Genomic DNA, 26,326 nt, shown 5'->3' with positions numbered 1-26,326 from the left:
TAAGAAATATATATATATATATATATATATATATATATATATACATGTGTATAATTTTGTAAGAAATATATATATACATATGTATAATTTTGTAAGAAATATATATACAGTTGTGCCCGATATTATTCATACCCCCCTTGAAAATTGAGTTTATTAGGTGTAACTTTTGTAAGAATTTATTGTTTACGTCCATATTGATACATATTCTTAATAAACCTCTTCTGATCATTTTCGTCATTTTAAAATCTCGGGATACTTGTAATAAAAGAAATATACAGCTATTTATAAAATCTGCAATGTTCAAAAATAATCATACCCCCTTATTTTTTCAGTATTAATCGAGTTTCTGACTGTTTGTTTTCTGTTTGATTCTTATTTTGAATGCTTTTATACAACCTTTGATTAATTTCATTTCGTTTTTTGCATTTTTCAGAAATTAAAATGATATCAACTGAAAACCAATAAAAGAATAAAAATTATTAGAATGGGGAAGAAAAAAGAGCTTAGTAATGATCTTAGGACTAAAATTGTGAATTCACATAAGGATGGTTTAGGTTACAAGTCAATTTTCAAGAAATTTGAGGTCCCTACAGCAACAGTACAGAGCATCATCAAAAAATTCCAGAGCCACCACACAACAAACAACTTGATTGGTAGAGGAAGAAAAAGGAAACTGTCTGCTAGAGCCACCAGGAATATTGTAAGAAGTGTTAATGCAAATCCAACCACCACTAATAAGGACATTTTAGAAAATCTGGAGTCTTCTGGCATAAAAATATCAAGGCAAACATTGCAAAGGACTCTGCATGAAAATGGTCTGAAAGGAAGAAGACCAAGAAGGACTCCATTGCACACCGGAAAACACCTTGCAGCACGTCTAAAGTTTGCTAGGACCCATGTGAATTCTCCAGAGTCCGTTTTCTCAAGTATTTTGTGGACTGACGAAACAAAAATTGAATTGTTTGGCCATATGGATGCTTCTTACGTTTGAAGGAAGAAAGGAGAAGCTTACAACCCAAAGAACACCATACCCACGGTGAAACATGGTGGTGGTAGCCTAATGTTTTGGGGCTCCTTTTCGGCTAGTGGTCCAGGTAGTTTGGTCAAGATAGATGGAACCATGAAGAAGGAGCAATATTTGGAGATACTCAAGAAAAACATTAGACAGGATGCGGAGAAGCTCCATTTAGGACCAAACTGGGTCCTTCAACAGGATAATGATCCAAAACATACTGCCAAAATAGTCAAGAAATGGTTTGAGGATAATCAAATTAATGTTTTGAAATGGCCTAGCCAGAGTCCCGACCTGAACCCTATCGAAAACCTCTGGCACATATTGAAAACTGAGGTTAAAAAGCGGAAACCTAGAAATTTGAGGGATTTGGAGAACTACTGCATTGAAGAATGGTCAAAAATCAGTGTTGATGCTTGTAAAAACCTTGTTGATAAATATCCCAAACGGTTACAGGCAGTTATTAAGAATAAAGGGCATGCTATTGACTATTAGTAAGAGAGGTATGAATAATTTTGAACTAGTGCCATTATTGTTTTTCTTTGTATAATGTTTCAAACTTGCATAATTTATTTATTTGTTGAGTTTAAATTAAATGCTTATGCTTGATTTATTGTTTGAAATCCCTTTAATATTGTCTACCTTCTGGTTTGAGCAATATTCTTATAGAAATCTCAAAGATCCGAGGGGTATGAATAATATCGGGCACAAGTGTATATATATATATATATATATATATATATATATATATATATATATATATATATATATACATGTGTATAATTTTGTAAGAATTAATCATGAAAAATAAAACATCTGTCACGTGATTCCTCCAACATAGGCCAGCCCTTCTTTGTGTATGCTGAGCACCAATTTATTTTATTTATTTTTATTTTTTTTGAAGATTTCGAGATTTTATTACTTTTATGAATCACTCAGAACTATTGGACCTGGATACTTCCTGTCATTAGTACTATATATATATATAACTACTTCATTTACTCACATAAAATTAATATAGGAAAGTATAAATTAATTCGTAAACTTTAAGTATTTACTTCAAAATACTCAATACGTAGGTAGAGCTAGTTAGTAAGTTATAAACTATGTATGGCGATTAAGCTACACTTGAATATTCCGCGTTTCATCCACTCTGCCTGAAGAGTCCTAGAGTGGATGAAACGCGGAATATTCAATGTAGCTTAATCGCCATATATACTTTATAACTTACTAATAAATATATATATATATATATATATATATATATATATATATATATATATATATATATATATATATATATATATATATATATATATACATACAGGGCTCTACATTGCGAGTGAAACAGTCGCATTTGTGAGTGACTTTTTCAAAGTGACGACTAGAAATAATGAAACGCTCATTTTTTGGCGATTGTATTTCTTTCACTGGCAGTCTTTCACAAGCTCATTACTGCGTGAAAAAATATCTTTTCAACTTTTTTTTTCTTAATGAAACGAGAAAAATCAAATTATTTAAACAATAAAAGGTTTAACAAAACAATCCCTTCTTTTTTATATACCTTCAAGTATCAACATAAAATTTGTTGTATATTTAGAATTACTTATTTAAAAAAAAGATACAGGAAAATCTTGGTACGTATTTGTCATAGAACGAATATGTAATATTCTAAAAATTACCTGGATTTGGCTAGTAACTTTTCAATTTGGCTAGTAAAAAAAAATATTTAGTTATCAAAAGTCAACTAAATACGAATATGTCCGTAGTGCCCTGATATATATATATATATATATATATATATATGATTTTTTTTTTGGGGGGGGGGGAGAATCCAGCAGAGGGCTTAATAAAAAGGAAAATCCGAAAAATAAGAGTGTATTTATATTTTGTATTTTGTGTACAGAAAGTTGTCAGATGAGATAAGTCATTGATACCGTCGGTTTCAAGCTCGATAATTAGGACCGTTTAGATATCCACATCAAGCTCTCTTTTAACCAATTCTCATCTCTGATGATCCTAACGGTCCTAATTATCGGGCTTGAAACCAACTGTATCAATGACTTATCTCATCTAACAACTTTCTGTACACAAAATACAATATATATATATATATATATATATATATATATATTACCGTTTCCCCACGTTGCCCGGTCGTTAGATACACTTAAATATAATATTTTAATTTATAAAGATTTTGGTATTTATTAATATAGTCAATTAGTTATCGATTATTATATTGTACAAAATACATAGTAATGGTCGCCTGGGGTTGCCCGGTTGTAACATACGCTTAAATGTGATGTTTTAATTTATGCAGATTTTGTATTTATAATTATAAAGCCAATTTTCTATTTAATATTATATTGTACCCAAATGTATAGGAGTGGTTGCAAATGTTGCAAAAAAATATGTCTTGATTGCCATTAAGTGGAGATAAAACCAAAATGTGTAGCTCTCCATTCTTTGTGTGTAGCTGTCCATTCTTTGTGTATGGTGAGCACAAATTTTTTTGAAGATTTCGAGATTTTATTACTTCGACATAATCACCCAGAACTATTGGACCTGAATACTTCCTGTCAATTAAAATAATCATTTCCAATCAAAACAATTATTTTAACTTCACCAACTTTTCTATAATGCTCCACATATGCACACATATTAGCAATAACGTAACTCCCCCCCCAAAAAAAAAACGGCACGTGACCAATACCATAGCTTAAAAAAAAAAACGGCACGTGACCAATACCATAGCTAAAAAAAAAACAAAAAAATGGCACGTGACCAATACTATAGCTAAAAAAAAAACAAAAAAAAAAAAACGGTACGTGACCAATACCATAGCTAAAATAACAAACAAACAAAAAAAACGGCACGTGACCAATACTATAGCTAAAAAAAAAAACAAAAAAAAAATCGCACGTGACCAATACCATAGCTAAAATAACAAACAAACAAAAAAAACGGCACGTGACCAATACCATAGCTAAAATAAAAAACAAACAAAAAAAATGGCACGTGACCAATACCATAGCTAAAATAACAAACAAACAAAAAAAACGGCACGTGACCAATACCATAGCTAAAATAACAAACAAACAAAAAAAACGGCACGTGACCAATACCATAGCTAAAATAAAAAACAAACAAAAAAAAACGGCACGTGACCAATACCATAGCTAAAATAACAAACAAACAAAAAAAATGGCACGTGACCAATACCATAGCTAAAATAACAAACAAACAAAAAAAACGGCACGTGACCAATACCATAGCTAAAATAAAAATAAAAAAACGGCACGTGACGAATACCATAGCTAAAATAACAAACAAACAAAAAAAACGGCACGTGACCAATACCATAGCTAAAATAACAAACAAACAAAAAAAACGGCACGTGACCAATACCATAGCTAAAATAACAAACAAACAAAAAAAACGGCACGTGACCAATACCATAGCTAAAATAAAAAACAAACAAAAAAAATGGCACGTGACCAATACCATAGCTAAAATAACAAACAAACAAAAAAAACGGCACGTGACCAATACCATAGCTAAAATAACAAACAAACAAAAAAAACGGCACGTGACCAATACCATAGCTAAAATAAAAAACAAACAAAAAAAAACGGCACGTGACCAATACCATAGCTAAAATAACAAACAAACAAAAAAAATGGCACGTGACCAATACCATAGCTAAAATAACAAACAAACAAAAAAAACGGCACGTGACCAATACCATAGCTAAAATAAAAATAAAAAAACGGCACGTGACGAATACCATAGCTAAAATAACAAACAAACAAAAAAAACGGCACGTGACCAATACCATAGCTAAAATAACAAACAAACAAAAAAAACGGCACGTGACCAATACCATAGCTAAAATAACAAACAAACAAAAAAAACGGCACGTGACCAATACCATAGCTAAAATAACAAACAAACAAAAAAAACGGCACGTGACCAATACCATAGCTAAAATAACAAACAAACAAAAAAAACGGCACGTGACCAATACCATAGCTCAAAAAAAAACAAAAAAATGGCACGTGACCAATACCATAGCTAAAAAAAAAACAAAAAAAAAACGGCACGTGACCAATACCATAGCTAAAATAACAAACAAACAAAAAAAATGGCACGTGACCAATACTATAGCTAAAAAAAAACAAAAAAAATCGCACGTGACCAATACCATAGCTAAAATAACAAACAAACAAAAAAAACGGCACGTGACCAATACCATAGCTAAAATAAAAAACAAACAAAAAAATGGCACGTGACCAATACCATAGCTAAAATAACAAACAAACAAAAAAAATGGCACGTGACCAATACCATAGCTAAAATAACAAACAAACAAAAAAAACGGCACGTGACCAATACCATAGCTAAAATAACAAACAAACAAAAAAAACGGCACGTGACCAATACCATAGCTAAAATAACAAACAAACAAAAAAAATGGCACGTGACCAATACCATAGCTAAAATAACAAACAAACAAAAAAAAAACGGCACGTGACCAATACCATAGCTAAAATAACAAACAAACAAAAAAAACGGCACGTGACCAATACCATAGCTAAAATAACAAACAAACAAAAAAAACGGCACGTGACCAATACCATAGCTAAAATAACAAACAAACAAAAAAAACGGCACGTGACCAATACCATAGCTAAAATAACAAACAAACAAAAAAAATGGCACGTGACCAATACCATAGCTAAAATAAAAAACAAACAAAAAAAACGGCACGTGACCAATACCATAGCTAAAATAAAAAACAAACAAAAAAAACGGCACGTGACCAATACCATAGCTAAAATAACAAACAAACAAAAAAAAATGGCACGTGACCAATACCATAGCTAAAATAACAAACAAACAAAAAAAAACGGCACGTGACCAATACCATAGCTAAAATAAAAATAAAAAAACGGCACGTGACGAATACCATAGCTAAAAAAAAAAAATGGCACGTGACCAATACCATAGCTAAAAAAAAAAAAAAATGGCACGTGACCAATACCATAGCTAAAAAAAAAAATAAAAAAACGGCACGTGACCAATACCATAGCTAAAAAAAACTTGACCGGATCGAGCAAAATAATAACAGTGCAAACCTATTCTTCGAAGATGGAACCGTCCGTTGTTGCCAGTTCTGCGAGTTGCAAACCTCCTGCTGCTTCAATCAAACTCCCTACTATCCTGGCGAACATGACTCACCCTCAGTTCCAAAAGTTCGTCATTGATTGGGGAGTGTACAAGAACGTTACCACCCCCAACACTAGGTGTATCAGAATTTTTGTAGGAATATTTGACACCCCTAACACGAAACTGCGAATAAAATATTAAAAAACTCGTAATTTCTCTTTTAAAAGTGGGTTGTTTATTTTTTCTTTATGGATTATACCATAGCTAAAATAACAAACAAACAAAAAAAATGGCACGTGACCAATACTATAGCTAAAAAAAAACAAAAAAAAATCGCACGTGACCAATACCATAGCTAAAATAACAAACAAACAAAAAAAACGGCACGTGACCAATACCATAGCTAAAATAACAAACAAACAAAAAAAATGGCACGTGACCAATACCATAGCTAAAATAAAAAACAAACAAAAAAAACGGCACGTGACCAATACCATAGCTAAAATAAAAAACAAACAAAAAAAACGGCACGTGACCAATACCATAGCTAAAATAACAAACAAACAAAAAAAAATGGCACGTGACCAATACCATAGCTAAAATAACAAACAAACAAAAAAAAACGGCACGTGACCAATACCATAGCTAAAATAAAAATAAAAAAACGGCACGTGACGAATACCATAGCTAAAAAAAAAAATGGCACGTGACCAATACCATAGCTAAAAAAAAAAAAAAATGGCACGTGACCAATACCATAGCTAAAAAAAAAATAAAAAAACGGCACGTGACCAATACCATAGCTAAAAAAAACTTGACCGGATCGAGCAAAATAATAACAGTGCAAACCTATTCTTCGAAGATGGAACCGTCCGTTGTTGCCAGTTCTGCGAGTTGCAAACCTCCTGCTGCTTCAATCAAACTCCCTACTATCCTGGCGAACATGACTCACCCTCAGTTCCAAAAGTTCGTCATTGATTGGGGAGTGTACAAGAACGTTACCACCCCCAACACTAGGTGTATCAGAATTTTTGTAGGAATATTTGACACCCCTAACACGAAACTGCGAATAAAATATTAAAAAACTCGTAATTTCTCTTTTAAAAGTGGGTTGTTTATTTTTTCTTTATGGATTATACCATAGCTAAAATAACAAACAAACAAAAAAAATGGCACGTGACCAATACTATAGCTAAAAAAAAACAAAAAAAAATCGCACGTGACCAATACCATAGCTAAAATAACAAACAAACAAAAAAAACGGCACGTGACCAATACCATAGCTAAAATAAAAAACAAACAAAAAAATGGCACGTGACCAATACCATAGCTAAAATAACAAACAAACAAAAAAAATGGCACGTGACCAATACCATAGCTAAAATAACAAACAAACAAAAAAAACGGCACGTGACCAATACCATAGCTAAAATAACAAACAAACAAAAAAAACGGCACGTGACCAATACCATAGCTAAAATAACAAACAAACAAAAAAAATGGCACGTGACCAATACCATAGCTAAAATAACAAACAAACAAAAAAAAAAACGGCACGTGACCAATACCATAGCTAAAATAACAAACAAACAAAAAAAACGGCACGTGACCAATACCATAGCTAAAATAACAAACAAACAAAAAAAACGGCACGTGACCAATACCATAGCTAAAATAACAAACAAACAAAAAAAACGGCACGTGACCAATACCATAGCTAAAATAACAAACAAACAAAAAAAATGGCACGTGACCAATACCATAGCTAAAATAAAAAACAAACAAAAAAAACGGCACGTGACCAATACCATAGCTAAAATAACAAACAAACAAAAAAAATGGCACGTGACCAATACCATAGCTAAAATAACAAACAAACAAAAAAAACGGCACGTGACCAATACCATAGCTAAAATAAAAAACAAACAAAAAAAACGGCACGTGACCAATACCATAGCTAAAATAACAAACAAACAAAAAAAACGGCACGTGACCAATACCATAGCTAAAATAACAAACAAACAAAAAAAACGGCACGTGACCAATACCATAGCTAAAATAAAAAACAAACAAAAAAAACGGCACGTGACCAATACCATAGCTAAAATAACAAACAAACAAAAAAAAATGGCACGTGACCAATACCATAGCTAAAATAACAAACAAACAAAAAAAAACGGCACGTGACCAATACCATAGCTAAAATAAAAATAAAAAAACGGCACGTGACGAATACCATAGCTAAAAAAAAAAAATGGCACGTGACCAATACCATAGCTAAAATAAAAAATAAAAAACGGCACGTGACGAATACCATAGCCAAAAAAAAAAAACGGCACGTGACCAATACCATAGCTAAAAAAAAAAAAAAATGGCACGTGACCAATACCATAGCTAAAAAAAAAATAAAAAAACGGCACGTGACCAATACCATAGCTAAAAAAAACTTGACCGGATCGAGCAAAATAATAACAGTGCAAACCTATTCTTCGAAGATGGAACCGTCCGTTGTTGCCAGTTCTGCGAGTTGCAAACCTCCTGCTGCTTCAATCAAACTCCCTACTATCCTGGCGAACATGACTCACCCTCAGTTCCAAAAGTTCGTCATTGATTGGGGAGTGTACAAGAACGTTACCACCCCCAACACTAGGTGTATCAGAATTTTTGTAGGAATATTTGACACCCCTAACACGAAACTGCGAATAAAATATTAAAAAACTCGTAATTTCTCTTTTAAAAGTGGGTTGTTTATTTTTTCTTTATGGATTATACCATAGCTAAAATAACAAACAAACAAAAAAAATGGCACGTGACCAATACTATAGCTAAAAAAAAACAAAAAAAAAATCGCACGTGACCAATACCATAGCTAAAATAACAAACAAACAAAAAAAACGGCACGTGACCAATACCATAGCTAAAATAAAAAACAAACAAAAAAATGGCACGTGACCAATACCATAGCTAAAATAACAAACAAACAAAAAAAATGGCACGTGACCAATACCATAGCTAAAATAACAAACAAACAAAAAAAACGGCACGTGACCAATACCATAGCTAAAATAACAAACAAACAAAAAAAACGGCACGTGACCAATACCATAGCTAAAATAACAAACAAACAAAAAAAATGGCACGTGACCAATACCATAGCTAAAATAACAAACAAACAAAAAAAAAAAACGGCACGTGACCAATACCATAGCTAAAATAACAAACAAACAAAAAAAACGGCACGTGACCAATACCATAGCTAAAATAACAAACAAACAAAAAAAACGGCACGTGACCAATACCATAGCTAAAATAACAAACAAACAAAAAAAACGGCACGTGACCAATACCATAGCTAAAATAACAAACAAACAAAAAAAATGGCACGTGACCAATACCATAGCTAAAATAAAAAACAAACAAAAAAAACGGCACGTGACCAATACCATAGCTAAAATAACAAACAAACAAAAAAAATGGCACGTGACCAATACCATAGCTAAAATAACAAACAAACAAAAAAAACGGCACGTGACCAATACCATAGCTAAAATAAAAAACAAACAAAAAAAACGGCACGTGACCAATACCATAGCTAAAATAACAAACAAACAAAAAAAACGGCACGTGACCAATACCATAGCTAAAATAACAAACAAACAAAAAAAAACGGCACGTGACCAATACCATAGCTAAAATAAAAAACAAACAAAAAAAAACGGCACGTGACCAATACCATAGCTAAAATAACAAACAAACAAAAAAAAAATGGCACGTGACCAATACCATAGCTAAAATAACAAACAAACAAAAAAAAACGGCACGTGACCAATACCATAGCTAAAATAAAAATAAAAAAACGGCACGTGACGAATACCATAGCTAAAAAAAAAAAATGGCACGTGACCAATACCATAGCTAAAATAAAAAATAAAAAACGGCACGTGACGAATACCATAGCCAAAAAAAAAAAACGGCACGTGACCAATACCATAGCTAAAAAAAAAAAAAATGGCACGTGACCAATACCATAGCTAAAAAAAAAATAAAAAAACGGCACGTGACCAATACCATAGCTAAAAAAAACTTGACCGGATCGAGCAAAATAATAACAGTGCAAACCTATTCTTCGAAGATGGAACCGTCCGTTGTTGCCAGTTCTGCGAGTTGCAAACCTCCTGCTGCTTCAATCAAACTCCCTACTATCCTGGCGAACATGACTCACCCTCAGTTCCAAAAGTTCGTCATTGATTGGGGAGTGTACAAGAACGTTACCACCCCCAACACTAGGTGTATCAGAATTTTTGTAGGAATATTTGACACCCCTAACACGAAACTGCGAATAAAATATTAAAAAACTCGTAATTTCTCTTTTAAAAGTGGGTTGTTTATTTTTTCTTTATGGATTATACTTCCAAAATAAACTATTAAAGTTGTTTTAAAAAGTAATAGAAATATTTTTTAAAAAACAGTAATGAAATTAATTGAATTTTACGAGTTCATTATTTTTCAATTTTTAAACTTTAAAAATCTATCAATTTTTCTATACGGAATATAATATTTTAGACAAACGTTTTTTTTTAATTCAGCCCCCCCCCTCCATTTTGAAATATCTATTAAAAAATAAATAATTAATTAAAAATAGAACCAATAGAAAAATTTTGATAGATTTTTAAAGTTTAAAAATTGAAAAATATTGGGTTCCGTAAAATTCATTACTGTTTTTTAAAAAATAAAAAAAATATTTCTATTACTTTTAAAACAACTTTAATAGTTTATTTTGGAAGTATAATCCATAAAGAAAATAAACAACCCACTTTTAAAAGAGAAATTACGATTTTTTTAATATTTTATTCGCAGTTTCGTGTTAGGGGTGTCAAAAACTGCTACAAAAATTCTGATACACCTATCGCAACAGCTGTTATTATTATTTAATTACTTCGTAATAGTATGTACATGTGAATATAATTTTTTTTTTAATTGTTTATTTAGTTTTATTTATTTACTTAGCTGTAATTGTTGTTGTTGTCTTTTTTTTTTTCAGGAACAGTCGACGTCGTATGACGATGATTTCCTCATTATTTACAACCGGGTCCCGAAAACAGGCAGCACCTCATTCGCTGGAATCGCTTACGATCTCTGCACACGCAATAAATTCCATGTTTTGCATTTAAATATTACCAAAAATTCACACACACTTTCACTCTCAGATCAGGTAAGTGTTTTTTTTGTTTTTTTTTGTCCTTTTTCTTTTTTAATTTTTCTTTTTAACTTTTTTTTGTTTCTTTTTATTTTTTTTTAATTTTTTTTTTTAATTTATTTATTCTTTTTATTTATTATTTTTTATTTAAAATTCTTTGTAATATTGTTTTTTACTTTTTTTTTTGATTTATTTACTTTTTTGTCTTTTTTGTTTTTCAATTTTTTTTTTAACTTTTGTTTCTTTTGTTTTTTTTGTTTTTTTTTGTTTTTTATTTTTTTGTTTTTATTTTTTATTTTTATTTTTTTTGTATTTTTGTTTTTCAATTTTCTTTTTATTGTTTTCGTTTTAATTTTCTTTTTTTCAATTTTCTTTATTTCTTTTTCTTTTTTCAATTTTCTTTATTTCTTTTTCTTTTTTTCAATTTTCTTTATTTCTTTTTCTTTTTTTCAATTTTCTTTATTTCTTTTGATTTTTTGATTGTTAATTGTCTTTAAAACAACAACAAAAAGAAATTCTATTGCCTATTTGTTGTGCTTTTATTAAAAATAAATTTATGATCTATGAAAGTGGGAACGTGTGTGAGAACAACTCTCGACCTATATAATCAACAAATTTTATATCTTGAAATTTGGTATATAGGGTATTCAGACTTGTGGACAACTTTTTTACAAATGCCCATAGCCCACTTTGGAATGCTGAGCATCTAGTGATAATAGTAGAAATCGCACTAAACTCTAGAGCCAAAACGGAAGAGCCATTACTCAAAACAACGAGATATTATAAAAAGGCTGACTGGAAAGCCATCTGGGATCTCATCAGAGATGCCTCATGGCAAAATATCTTTTAACTTCCTGCTGAACAGTGCGCAATTAAGACCACTGAATGGTTCGAAACAACAATTGAAGCATATGTTCCTACACGGAAATTTTATAGCAAGCCCCACTCTCCCCAATGGTTTACCTCTACTTGTGCTGCTGCCATTGCGCAAAGGCAGCATGCGTACTACAGATTTAACCAACATAAGTCCAGTTCAAACAGACAGAAGTATATAGAAGCCAGAAATAACTGTAAGAAAGAAATAGTGACAGCTAAGAGAGAATTTACTGAAACCACCAAAAAAACGCATCAAAACACAGAAATTAGAAACCCGTGACTTCTAGAAAATCTACAACAGTGTAGTAAATAATGAGCATCAACAATTCCCCCACTATCCAACAATCATGAGGTGGTTTGCTCAGCAACCAAGAAGGCTAACATGCTTGCCAGTCGGTTTGCCTCCAACTCTACACTGGACCCTGCTAACCGCCCTCTCCCTGACTCTCCTATGTGGACAGAGGCCACACTAGATGATCTGAAAATCACCCCTTCTCAGGTGCATGCTATCATAAAAAGTCTTGACACTTCAAAAGCATGTGGACCTGATCTCATCCCGGCTGTGCTATTAAAAAAGTACTCCACTGAAGTAGCTCCAGTTCTCTCCAAACTTTACAACAAATGCCTTAATGAATCTTGCTTTCCTGCCTGCTGGAAAACTGCTTCTGTGGTACCAGTTTTCAAGAATTCTGGCGAAAGAACTGACCCATTAAATTATCGCCCCATTAGCCTCCTCCCACTTTCTGCCAAAATATTTGTCCATAATGAACCAAGCTCTAGTCCATCACCTTACAGATGCTAAACTGCTTACTTATGGATTCAGGCAAGCCCATTCCACAGCATACATCCTAACTGTAATCTCAGAGTGCATATACTATTCATTTGACAAAACAGGGGAGGTTAGAGCGGTAACTCTATATATATCTAAGGCTTTTGACAGGGTATGGCATGAAGATCTTCTCAGTAAAATCAGATCATATGGTATCACTGGAAGAATACATAACATAATTAAATCCTTCTTAGATAAGAGAAAAATCCAGGTTGTCCTCGACGATCGTACATCTAAACAATATGATATAAATGCGGGAGTGCCTTAGGGGTCTATCCTTGGACCTCCATTATTCCTAATATTCATAAATGACCTCCCTGACAAAATTATATATGCTGATGACACTGCGCTCTATAACAGGCACGATAGGAAAACAAATGAACACATATCTAACGAAATGGAAGAAACACTAGAGGATGACCTCCGATCTGTAGTGGAATGGGGACAAAAATGGATGGTCACATTCAATGCTGGAAGACTAAACTTGTTTCCTTCAATAATTACAAGAAACCTTCTCTACCACCAATAGCAATGGCCAAAGACTCTTTATCTGAAACTATATCTTTTAAACTCCTCGGCCTAACGTCCACAGGAAACATGAGTTGGAAAAATTAGATTGAGAGCATTACCAGGATCGCTGCGAAAAAGGTAGGCTCTCTCTACCGTGCTAGAAAGCTACTAACGCCCGAAAGTATCCTGTACCTCTATAAGGCCACCATTCGCCCATGTATGAAGTATTGTTGTCATATTTGGACTGGTGCATCTGCTACTAGTCTCTCGTTCCTAGACAAGGTTCAAAAGAGAGTCGCCAACCTAATAGGTCCTGAACTGTCATCTAAGCTTCAGCCTCTGTCCCATCGACGAAATGTTGAATCCCTCTGCCTGTTCTACAAGTACTTTAACGGTGAATGCTCCGACGAGCTGCAAGCACTTGTACCCCCTCGACATAAATACCCTTGACAAACCCGGCAAGTAGCAAAATCCCACCCCTTCACAGTTGAGATCCCTAGATGTAAGAGAGCCTTCTACTCCAGTAGTTTCTTCCCCAGAACTGCTAGACTTTGGAACTCCCTTCCGGGTTCCTGCTTCCCTAACTGTACTGACAGGCAGAAGTTCAAGTGTAATGTGATACCCCTGTATATAAATGTAATACCCGTGTAGCTTATGCCCCTGATAGTAGTCCCCTACACCAAAGGCAATGTTCCTTGTTTTGAGGTGAAAATGTAATAGAATAAAGGGCTGCTAAGGGGTCAAAGTTGAGAAAAATAGTATGCAGTGATCATCGGATCTTTATCTGTTTTTCAACTGTTTCATGAATGCGCATGCATGAATAATTTATGTGACAGATTCCTTATGTTAAGAATAAGTAGTTCTGAAAACATTTTTTAAAGATCACGTCAAGCTGGTCTAATGGGCATCAACAATTCCCCCACTATCCAACAATCATGAGGTTGTTTGCTCAGCAACCGAGAAGGCTAACATGCTTGCCAGTCGGTTTGCCTCCAACTCTACACTGGACCCTGCTAACCACCCTCTCCCTGACTCTCCTATGTGGACAGAGGCCACACTAGATGATCTGAAAATCACCCCTTCTCAGGTACATGCTATCATAAAAAGTCTTGACACTTCAAAAGCCTGTGGACCTGATCTCATCCCGGCTGTGCTATTAAAAAAGTACTCCACTGAAGTAGCTCCAGTTCTCTCCAAACTTTACAACAAATGCCTTAATGAATCTTGCTTTCCTGCCTGCTGGAAAACTGCTTCTGTGGTACCAGTTTTCAAGAATTCTGGTGAAAGAACTGACCCATTAAATTATCGCCCCATTAGCCTCCTCCCACTTTCTGCCAAAATATTTGTCCATAATGAACCAAGCTTCTAGTCCATCACTTTACAGATGCTAAACTGCTTACTTATGGATTCACTGTCTTTAGTTTTTGGTTTGGATCTCAGTTTGAGTATTTTTTTTTTTTTTTTACTTACAAGAAATGAACTGTTTAGCAAAAAAGATGTCTCATTTTCTGTATCAATTAGAATCTAATATTTATGAGTATTTTATGACTGGGCAATGTCGGGCGGCCTGCTAGTATATCTATATATGAGAATGTGTGTGTGTGTCTGTGTGAGGACACTTCTCAACCTGCATACTCAACAAATTTTTTATCTACAGACTTGAAATTTTGTATATAGGGTATTCAGACATGTGGAAAGCTTTTTAATCAGTTTTTATCCAGAAAAAAAAAAAAAAAAAAAAAAAAAACGCGGCTGGTAAGGAGTCAAAATTGAAAAATATGCCGAGATCATTGGATCTTTGTTAGCTATTTCAAGAATGTGCATGCGCGGCCGTGAAACACGACAGCTTCTTTATGTTAAGTATAAGTAGGTTTTGAAACCCTTTTTAAAGATCGTGTCAAGCTGGTCTAATGGCTATCGTACTTGACTCGCTGTCTTTAGGTTTTGGTTTCGATCTCAGCTTGAGTATTTTTTTTTTTTTTTTTTTTACTTAGAAGTTAACTGTTTCGAAAAAAACCCCAAAAAAACAATACTTGCATGCACTGTATTAATTAAAATATAGTTTATTGTACGACTGGGCAACTGCTAGTAGATAATAAATTCTAATTTCTTTAATGCCTGCCTGTTGTTTTTAAAATGATCTTGGGGTGGGGTTGAAAGCTGTTTATTCTTGAACAGTGGCACTAGAGAGGTGAAGAAGAATCTTGACCCTGGCCGGGAGGGGAAATCAGAGGTCAGTATCTTGAAGTGGCCAGCTCTCGGCCACAGCTCTCAGCCACTTAGTTTTCTAAAATGTCAAGCACTTGTTCAAAACGCAACGCTTAACCAACTTATTTGCATACTAATGACGTCAAATGGTTCTTATTCTATTTGGAGACAACTTTATCTTTTTCTCACACCATGTAAGCATTTTTTTTACCCCCCCCCCCCCCCGACAAAAGGAGGGTGGACCTGTAAATTCAGCCTTGTCCGTTCGTCTGTCCCATACTTTTTTCAATAATTACGCCTTGGAAATTCTGCACAAACATTAAACATGATATGAGTAAAATGTAACAGAACGGATTTTCAGCTCAAATTTAAATATGTTAAGGCCTTGGGGACGTTTGGGGCTAAATGGGGGGGGGGGGGGTGACGAATGATGAACTTAGTCATTTCTTTTTTTGCATGGTGCAGAACTCAAATTTACATATGTTAAGGCCTTAAACTGCACTGTTTGTTCATTTTTACCTGGATTTGATGTCCCCTAGGGTCTTTTGGGACTAAATGGGGGGGGGGGCAAATGCTGAACTTAGTCATTTTGTTTTATGCCTCATTCACTGTGCACTCACGGGGGACCATGCATGCTTCACTCGTTTTAAATGGAAATCACTCCAGACAAAGCATGAAACTAATTTTGATTTAATGAGCTAAGCCTGCAATTCTTGGAGAGCGAGGACTCTTCCCTTATGAAAATTGCTTAAGACTAGGCATGAAGCCACTTGATGTAAGGGACTAATAAGGATGAAATATGGTTATCTCAAAGACAGGTGATGACTATTGGCCTTCGTCTTGAAATGATCAAGGCTGTAGATAGAAGGAAAACAGTGATCAGGAAGAGATGAATTGATGAAGACCACTAGACCAACGAGTCAAGCGAGCTGGAACAAAGGAAGCAGGGAATATATTGGACAATTCTGAGAAACGTATGTTATAATAGTATTTGCAGAAAAGACTGAGACTAGCAACATCACGTCTGTGAGGTTTAAATAAATAAGAAAGACATATTTCTGATGGTGCTCTTGCGATTGTGTGTGTGTGTATGTATGTGTGTGTGTATGTGTGTGTGTGTGTGTGTGTGTGTGTGTGTGTGTGTGTGTGTGTGTGTGTGTGTGTGTGTGTGTGTGTGAGAGAGAGATGGGGGGGGATTGAAGACTAGTTACAAAAATAGCTACCCTTGTCACCTTCTGGGCAGAACTCTCCATTTTCTACACTTTATGACCGATTGACCCTGACTCTGTTGGCTGTGATTATATTTTATTATTTATTTTGTTTTTTGTTTAGAGTTTAGACAAGGAACACCTTGCATCAGGGCATCTAGTTTAATTATCTTGTGGGGGTGGGAATGGAGCAGACCCGAACTATCATCCTTTGCATCATCTCCTCCCCCTTTTGCTTCTGAAGAAAAAGTTAGGTCGCTAGGTTTATACTTTTAGATGATATCTACTTCCCCCCCCCCCCCCGCTGAGGGCCATCTTCATATTACCCCTAAGCACTCACTAGAGGTGTCTCCAAGTTGTTTTTTAACCTGAATTACTCCCACCAAACCCTGATGTCCCTCCCACACATCTCCCCTTTCCTGCTCTTCTGCCTCCCCCCCCTTCCGCCCCCTCTTTGTTGTGAGTCAACCGTTCAATCTCTTCCCCCCCCCCCGTCTGCTCACTTTGTTACTGTCCTTCTCAGTGGTCTGCACTGAACCATGACACACACACACAGATTAGGGGTCAAAGGTTGGTAGGTTAGTAATTTGATGGAGGTAAGGGTTTCCTGTTTTGAAGGAGTGGTTGTTAAATTCTATTATGGAAATGTTAGGAGGAGGGATCCTAAGAAGCGGGGTGGGGTGGGAGGGTGGACAAGGACTTTTTTTATTCTTTTCAACTCTAACCCCCCCCCCACCCACGCATAAGAAATAGTTTTGAATTTCTTGCTAGCAATATCTGATAGCCCCTATTTTTTTTTTGCTCAGAAATATTTGATGAGAATCCTGTGTATATTGATCTGTTTTTCTTCATGTGTTTTAATTTTCTAATCGTTTTGTTTTTGTGGGGACGGGGCACCCTACCGAATGCCAGACATTCACCCGCTAACCAAGAGATCTTTGTAAAATTGCTCTGAGCGCAAGTGTTTGTATTTCTCTTGCACTTTGTTCACCGGGTATATTCGACTGGTTGTTTTGTAAATTCTTTTTCATAAGTGCGGTTGCTCTTATAATTACTGGACTGATGGAGATCTTCCTAAGATTCCAATTTCTTTTCATGTCGAACATAATACCTTGGTATTTTGTTATCGCCTCTCTGTGTGTCTGTGTGCTTGTTGTTTACTCCACTATTGAATGAAACACGTGTAAGACGTGCTACATAAATAAATATATTTCCATGGCAGGTGCTCGTCTGAGCTCCAATCCCCCCCCCCTCGTCAATCTTTCACGAGAAACACCCGTCTGGCTGAAACTACTGTCAATAATTTTCCCCACTCTTTATCTGTGCCTAATTCCAAACGTAGATTCCATGAGCAAAGCTTCTTTCTTAGAACTGCACGCCAGTGGAACTCTCTGCCGCTTGCCTGTTTCCCACCTGACTACAACTTGGACGTCTTCAAGTCCAACATAAACAAACTCCTGACAAACCACCCCCTTAAGTAAGACACTCTATCAAAACCCCCAATACTAATGATTACTACAATACTATCTCATTGATTACTGTACACGCAATAACCCTTATCCCTAAGTGGCCTTCAGGCCTTGATAAGGGGTGACCCCCATGTAAAAAAAAAAAAAAATATATATAAACTTACGAGTTTTTGGTTGGAATGATAACTAGTGATAAACATGCTCTGGAGGCGTAAATTCTCTTTCATTGAGCTTTATATTTGTTACAATTCGAAATTCTCTTTATAGAATCTCTAATTCGATAGTATACCTCTACTACTATATAAAAGGAACTTTGTGTGTGAGTTCGTTCTCTATGGACTCGGAAATAAGTGTGCTGAAATTTCACATTTGATGTGTCTAGGGGTGTTCTTACGTAGGTTTTGTATCGAAATTCATCTAATAAGTATCGAAAATTGGCAATCGAAAAAATCCGATTAAAGAAGGTCGATTTGGGCCAAAGTTAACACTTTTATACAGCCTAACATCACAAATGCATTTAAGAAGTTTTATCAATGCGCAAGCAGAAAGGCCCAGCCTATAAAATCAACTGTCGATTCTTTTATAAGATTGGGGCCTGTTCGAAATGAATGCTTCTTTTTAGAGCACAAGTGAACCGTGATACTTGATTTTTGTATGTTTAACTGGTGTATAGGGGACATTCATATTAATGAGGGGGGGGAGAGAGGAAAACGACATTTAAACATTTTACAGTTTGTGGACTCATAACATATATTTAGAGAGGAGGAGGAGAGAGGTGGTGATCAGTCCTTATACACAGAGAAGAGAGGGGGACACATTACTTAGATGAGTTATACACAACCTTCATTATTCGATGAGGGAGACTATGTTCATATAAAGATTATTACACCTTATCTTTAATTTTGTACCTATTTACTATGCCTCCCCACGGGACAGAGTTAGACACCAGGGTCGTTTTTTAACGTGGAGAAAAGGTACAAAAATAAAAATTGTCTCAGTCGTGAAGGATTTCTCCTCCACCGAAAGAGAACAAGAAAGAGAAGTGCGGCATCTGAAGAACAGATACTACACTTTGATCTTGTCCCGGAGGCCGAAGACACGAACACCGCGGTTACAAAAATATGAGATATTCTTTTATTCCATTCGACCGGTCTAAATGGTGATGACATCCAGGAATTCAAAGTCGACTACATGATTAAAACTTCCTGTAGAGTTATCTCCCTTGTGGGCTTTGGGGAGTGTGGAGCCACCCTTTAATTGCCATTGCTCCCAGGTCCACTCTGACCCGGAGTGGTAGTACCTGTTAGGGTCCCAACTATGGGTTAAATAGAAACCGACTTGAAAACAACAAATATATTCTATTAAAAATTTTTTCTTCAAAATCTTTGGATTCGCCATTAAATAACTAGAAAAGGGTTGATATGCCGTAAAACAAAAACAACCAACCAACCAATCCTCCCTCGCTTGCAAAGGGACCCTTTCCGACCGACCCTGCTCGACTGCCTCCTGTCTCCAACTCTGTCTAACTCTGTCTCCTATATTGAGAATTCATTTCTGCCATGACGTCATACGCATGTCCAAAAACGTGATCGACTCGCGTGGCCTGAACATGCGTGGTTCCCACATGCCTGCAGACAAAGAATTCTTACTAACCTATTTTTCGACCTAACTTATTTTTCAACATATTTAACTTTGCTATTGTTCGTTCTTCTAACTGACCTTATTTTAATTCAGTTTTCATAAAAAAGAATTGAACAATCAAAATTCCTTTTATTCAAACATATTTAAACTATTTTATTTTAAATTGAACAATGCGAAATTCTATAATCCATTTCTGATTCTATTTCCGAACCTTGCTTACAAGGTTCTAATCTCGGTCTATATTATCTCATTTTTACTTATCTCATGTTTTCTTACAAGAAAAGGGGACCTTTTCATGTAAAATAACTTTATTTAAAAATCATTTCATGAAATCAACAGTTAGTTCTTTAATAAGACAGGGGCGTGTTCGAAATGAAGCTTTAAAGTCAACACAAGATACTTGATACAAAATACTTGATGTATCTGGGAGTGTTCTTACATAGGTGCTGCATCGAAATGCGTCTGACAAGTGTCTTAAATCATTAACCGATAAAAAAAAAAGAACGACTAAAGAGGGAACAGTCCGATTTTTGACCAAAGTTAACACTTTTATACAACCTAACATCACAAGTGCATGTGAGAATTTTTATCACCGCACAAGCAGGAAGGATCAGCTTATAAAATCAACTGTAGGTTCTTTATGAGCATGTTCAAACTAATTGTTTCTTTTTAGAGCACAGTTGAACCATGATACTTGACTTTTGTATTTTAAACTTTCATTCAAGTGATTATGTAAAGATAATTTAATAAAATAAACAGTTGGTTCTTTGATATGACGGGGGCGCGTTCAAAATGAATGTTTCTGCTCAGAGCACAATTGAACCATGATACTTGACGTTTTCATTTTAAACTTAAAGTGAATCCATTATTTACAGATAATTTTTTAAAAATCAACAGTAGATTCTCTACAGTGCAATGTAGACTACAATGTTATGTGGATTGTCATTGCGAAGAGGCATGTAAAGTTTCCTCTTCTGTACACTGCAGGAGGGTAATGAATCGATTTGATTAAAAAATATTCGATTTATCCTATTTCGATGATAATAGAAGCACGGGAGGGTAGAACATTTGTTGATCTTCATTCAGTCCTGGACAACGTCGGGTTTCCTGCTGGTATTTTATGATCATAAGTATATGTGTAGTTGATACCACTTGTGAAACCCACCGCACCTCCTTTTATGTCTTGTAAATGAATATTTGCTGTGATGTTTGTGAGGATAGAGAGGTTAGGGTCAGAAGAGCAGGAATGCTGAAAGGATGCTGAAAGGATGAGGAAGGGTGCAAATCAATGTTATCCCCCATCCTGACCCCCCCCCACGTATGCTAGCGAAACATAATTGAAGGTTTACCTTCTGCCCCCTTTTTATTTTCAGTTCATCGTAGATTGTACATCATTAAGGGCCATCTTGCTCCTCTCGAGGTTGAGGGCACGCACTTAAAGCCGCCCTTTAATTCTGTGCTTTTTTTTTTTTTTTTTACATGGAGGTCACCACTTATCAAGGCCTGGAAGCCACTCGGGGATAAGGGTCATTGCGTGTACAGTAATCAATGGGATAGTATCGTAGTAATTGTTAGTAATGGAGGTTTGATAATGTGTCTTACTTAAGGAGACGGTTCATCAGGAATTTGTTTATGTTGGAATTGAAGACTTCCAAGTTGTAGTCAGGTGGGAAACAGGCAAACGGAAGAGTGTTCCACAGACGTGCACTTCTAAGAAAGAAGCTTTGTTTATGGAATCTACGTTTTGATTTAGGCACAGATAAAGAGTGGGGAAAATTATTGACAGTGGTTTTAGCTAGATGGGTGTTTATTGTGAAAGATTGGCGAGGGGGGACTAGAGATTGGAACTCAGACGAGCACTTGCCATGGAAATAACGATAAAACAAAGACAGGCTCGCAACGTCTCTTCTGTGGGAGAGAGGTTGCAGGGAAGAGAAAAGGCCCCCCCCCACTAATAAGCCACGAAGTCTATTTTGTACTCTGTCAAGGCAGGATAGGCTGTTTTTAGCAGCTCTTGCCCCACCCCCAATACCTTTTCATTATCTTCCGTAAACTTGTCCCCTAAAAAATAATTAGTCATCAACGTTTGCTCTGTTATTTTTCCCTCGTTAAATTCTCTCTTGAAGAAGTAAGAAAAAAAGCGGGTGGGGGAGGGCCTGGAAAAAAAAAACTATACAGAAAAAGAAATTAAGTTTTACAGGGTGGAACGATAAAATTGTCGCCCTAAAGAAAACAACACTACAGTTTTATTTTAAAACTTTTATTGAAAAAAGTCAATTCAGGTAACTTGATTATGTAGTAGATCTGGCATCTATTCAATGTAGCCGCCTTCAGCCTTAATCACCGCCTTGACATGGATCTGGAACTGGGAGCAAGTCTTTTCCACAAGTGCTGGCGAATACTCAGCGGATAGCGGCGATCATGCTGGCTTTGGTGTTGTGGGAGGTAATTTTGGTGATTCTCTCGACGTATGACCAAACGAAGAAGTCCATCAAATTCAGGTCGGGGGGGGGGGGAGAAGTGGGCAGGGCCAGTGAGAGAATAATATAATCTTTATGCATATTTTACGACCGGGCAACGTTGGGCAACCTGCTAGTAAATAATAAAAACAAAGAAACATTTTGTATTATAATTGCCATATTCATTTAAAAAAAAAAAAAGAAGAGAAATTGCATCACATCTTATGACGTTTTTTTAAAAAAAATTTAACCTTCCATTACACAACGCTATTCTTTGAATGTTAACAGCTTTTCTTTCCCCCCCCCCCTCCCACCCCGTTCTGAAATAGAACAAAGGCATCCTTGTCACGTTACAAACCAACCAAGTATACTTTCAAATATTGCACTGGTATTTTATTTTCAAATTCTACATCCTGAAGAAGTCTTGAGATAAAGACAAAACGTTTCTTGTCTAGCCGCACTGGATAGCTGTGAAACAGCAAAACGGTACTGTATGTGGATGACTATAATTCTCCCTATCTTGGGCTGAGCATATTCGGAAATGATATAAGAATTACCATTAGCTTAAGGATCAATGCTCTTTGTGTAAACGAACTGAGCTTAGGTATTTGGACAATGTCAAAACATTGTTAATTCACTGCCCGCATAGCAGCAGCCAAATAGCGCAGCAGTTAGAAGTTCCGACTGCCATTTGGACAATCGAGTTTCAATCCTGGCTTGAGGTAGTTGCTTGTCTAGCCGCACTGATGAGCTGTGAAACAACGGAACAGTACTGTATGTGGATGACACACACATATATATATATATATATATATAAAGGCTCCTTCAGGCTTTGACAGACCATGGATACCCACTGTAGGAGTGCCTGTGCATGAAATTATTGTGGCAGGAGGTGCGCAATCTCCAACCACACCTCTCCTGGGTCGACATTGTTAAATACCAGTGGCAAGTGAAGTACAGGACGACTGGAAACAAATGCCGAGATAAGCGGAAAGCACATATAGCGCCTAGAATTCCCAAATGGTCACCCATCTGGTACTAACCAGGCTCAACGTTGCTTAACTTTGGTGATCTGTCGAGAACCGGTGTGTCGATGCGATTGTGCCATGTGTGTGTATATATATATATTTACTTCTGTCCAGTTTTAAATAAATATCAAGCTCTTATAGTAATTGTCTGTAGCTCTTATATTGGAATTTTTTCTTTGTAATCGAGCACTTTGATAGAATTCTTTCCCCAAAACAGTGAACAAATATATATATATTTGTCTTTACAGAAGGAGTAGTTTGTTGCTACACAGTCATGAGCATGTTTCGGTCTACTAGTATTTACTAACTAGAGACCTCATCAGGCAACAACCCTTATTTTCAAAAACGGAATTCTAAACGAAGAGCGAAAATTAATCCTCAGCAAAAGAAGGATTTTTATTTATTTATTTTTTTTTTATAATATATGATGAGTGTGAAGATTCAGAGACACAGATTGCATTTTTGAAATTTGCCAGCTGTGACAATCAGGCTTTAGTAGGGTGTATTCCAATTCCTGCTGTAGCTGTTCATTTAAACCTGAAATCATAAAAGTTGGTCAGTCATCTCGTAAAATGTAACATACTGAATTTTCAAGAGTCTACGACAATTTTAGATGCCAGTACAAAAAATGTCTGGAAACTTATTGAAGGCACCCCTTTGGTTATGTGTGTGTGTGTGTGTGTGTATATATATAAAATAATTAGTGATTGGACGATTCCAATATTTTTTTTTTCTGATACAATTACCGATTCTGTACAAAATTCCCGATTCTGATACAATTAAAGATTCTAATTTTTTTTATAAATCTCAAAATATTTAACTGTACAGTTATTTTTACTCCGTTACCATAAAAAATGCAGGTATTTGTTTTAAACGTAAAAATGAACTTGTGGGGAATGATCTTTATATTTTAGTTTTACTGGTAGTTTAAAAATCAATAAATATTATTTATATTTTAGTTTAAAAATCAATAAATATTATTTATATTTTAGTTTAAAAATCAATAAATATTAAGACAAAGAATACAGTATAGTAAAACATATTTCCTTAACCCATGAGTTTTCGATGTTTATACATCTCTTTAGAGGAAAATATTAGCAAATATTATAAAAGATCCAACGCGTACTGTAATATATATATATATATATATATATATATATATATATATATATATATATATATATATATATAAAATTAAATTTCCTCTTTTCCTTGTACCTATTTGTGAATTATTCCACGGATTTCGGCTTTTTGGATTATTTTGGACCATCTTCCGCGATTTCCTTGGATTTTAATTGTGCGGATGGATATTTAACTAATTTTTTTGGATTTACATTTTTGGATTTTACCGTCATTGGATACTTTACCTTTCACCAGACTATCCATTCACGTGAAATCACTTTTTTTTTTTTTGTTATCAAGTAAGATCTTTGACTTACTTGCAGTTTCATCAAATACTTTTGCATGCAAAATCTGATCCTACCCTCTGATGAGAAGGAAAGTATTTCTTTGAAACTCCGCGGATTAAGGACTATCCACTTATTTAGTGTTTCCTTTTCAAATTGAATATGTTTTTAACTCTTTTTCAAAGTGTTTTTAACATGTTTTATTAACTATTTGCTCTTATATATATATATATATATATATATATATATATAATTTATGAGGTTTTTGGTTATGAAAATAAAGTTTTGCCACGGAATTTTTAGCTTAAGAACTATAGATCTCTCCGATCTGAATATTTTCATGCCAAGTCTTTGTATATACTGATATAATGGTTAATGGAAAAGGAAGTGGAAATCTTTTAAAGTCATAAAAATCTTATTTATTATAGAATAAGTTATCTTTTTTATTCGATTTTGTTTAAATAAGTTGACACCATTCCGAAGAAAAAAATTAAAGAAAAAAAACTGTAGGAATTCAGTACCCACGAGGAGACGTTAATTTTTATAGCGCCATATTTGATTGGCTTTGATTTACTCTTAGGACTTTTAAAGATTTCAATTACTTTTTAATCCAAGAAAAAAAATCTCCATTTTTTTTTTCTTTTTTTTTTTTTTTTCTCGAGGATTTTAAATCTGTTTCTGGTGAGATTTTTGGTGAATTTCCAATGTTTAATGAAACCCGTGTAAGACACACCATATTAACAATAAAATATTATGAGTGTGAAATAAATACATCTTTGGCTTTGGAATGTTTGCTAGCAATATATATGCTCTGAAAGTGTAAATTAATTTTCATTGAGCTTAATTAATTTTGGCAATTTGGAAAAAAAAAGATATTGAATATGTACATTAAAACCATAGATTTTTTTCTAATCAAACGTGTGTGTGTGTGTGTGTATATATATATATATATATATATATATTATTACCGTTTTATCTGTTTAGTTACACATGATCCAGTAACTTTGTCAGACTTGGGCAGAAGTGGTTATTATGATTTGAAAAGACGATATTAGAAGACGATCTTTTTTGAATCGTTTTCTTCTAATATCGTCTTTTCAATTAATAATAGCCACTTCTGTCCAAGTCTGACGTAGTTACTGGATCGTTGATACGATTCGGTAGCGGAAGCATGTGTAACTAAACAGTTAAAACGGTAATAAATTAAAAAAATATATATTTGCCCTGCAATACTATTGAGCACTTTCTTCAAGTTTTACTATTTACCAGTTCTGCTATATATATATATATATATATATATATATATATATA

The 26,326-nt window shown here is 34.7% G+C and overlaps 1 protein-coding gene across 1 annotated transcript in view; it reads left to right on the top strand.

The window, feature by feature from the left end:
• The window catches only part of LOC145268654 (heparan sulfate 2-O-sulfotransferase 1-like), a 303,656-nt gene that overhangs the window by 223,948 nt on the left and 53,382 nt on the right, over window positions 1–26,326 (top strand). Inside the window, exon 3 of the mRNA XM_080124139.1 lies at window positions 11,226–11,396. Coding sequence (XP_079980265.1) covers window positions 11,226–11,396 — 171 coding nt within the window. The remainder of the gene's footprint in view (window positions 1–11,225; window positions 11,397–26,326) is intronic.

The sequence above is a fragment of the Euprymna scolopes genome, chromosome 44 (genome assembly GCF_053919585.1).
Source record: "Euprymna scolopes isolate OS-2025 chromosome 44, ASM5391958v1, whole genome shotgun sequence".
Classification (NCBI taxonomy): Eukaryota; Metazoa; Mollusca; class Cephalopoda; order Sepiida; family Sepiolidae; genus Euprymna; species Euprymna scolopes.
This window is presented reverse-complemented; position numbering and strand designations above follow the sequence as displayed.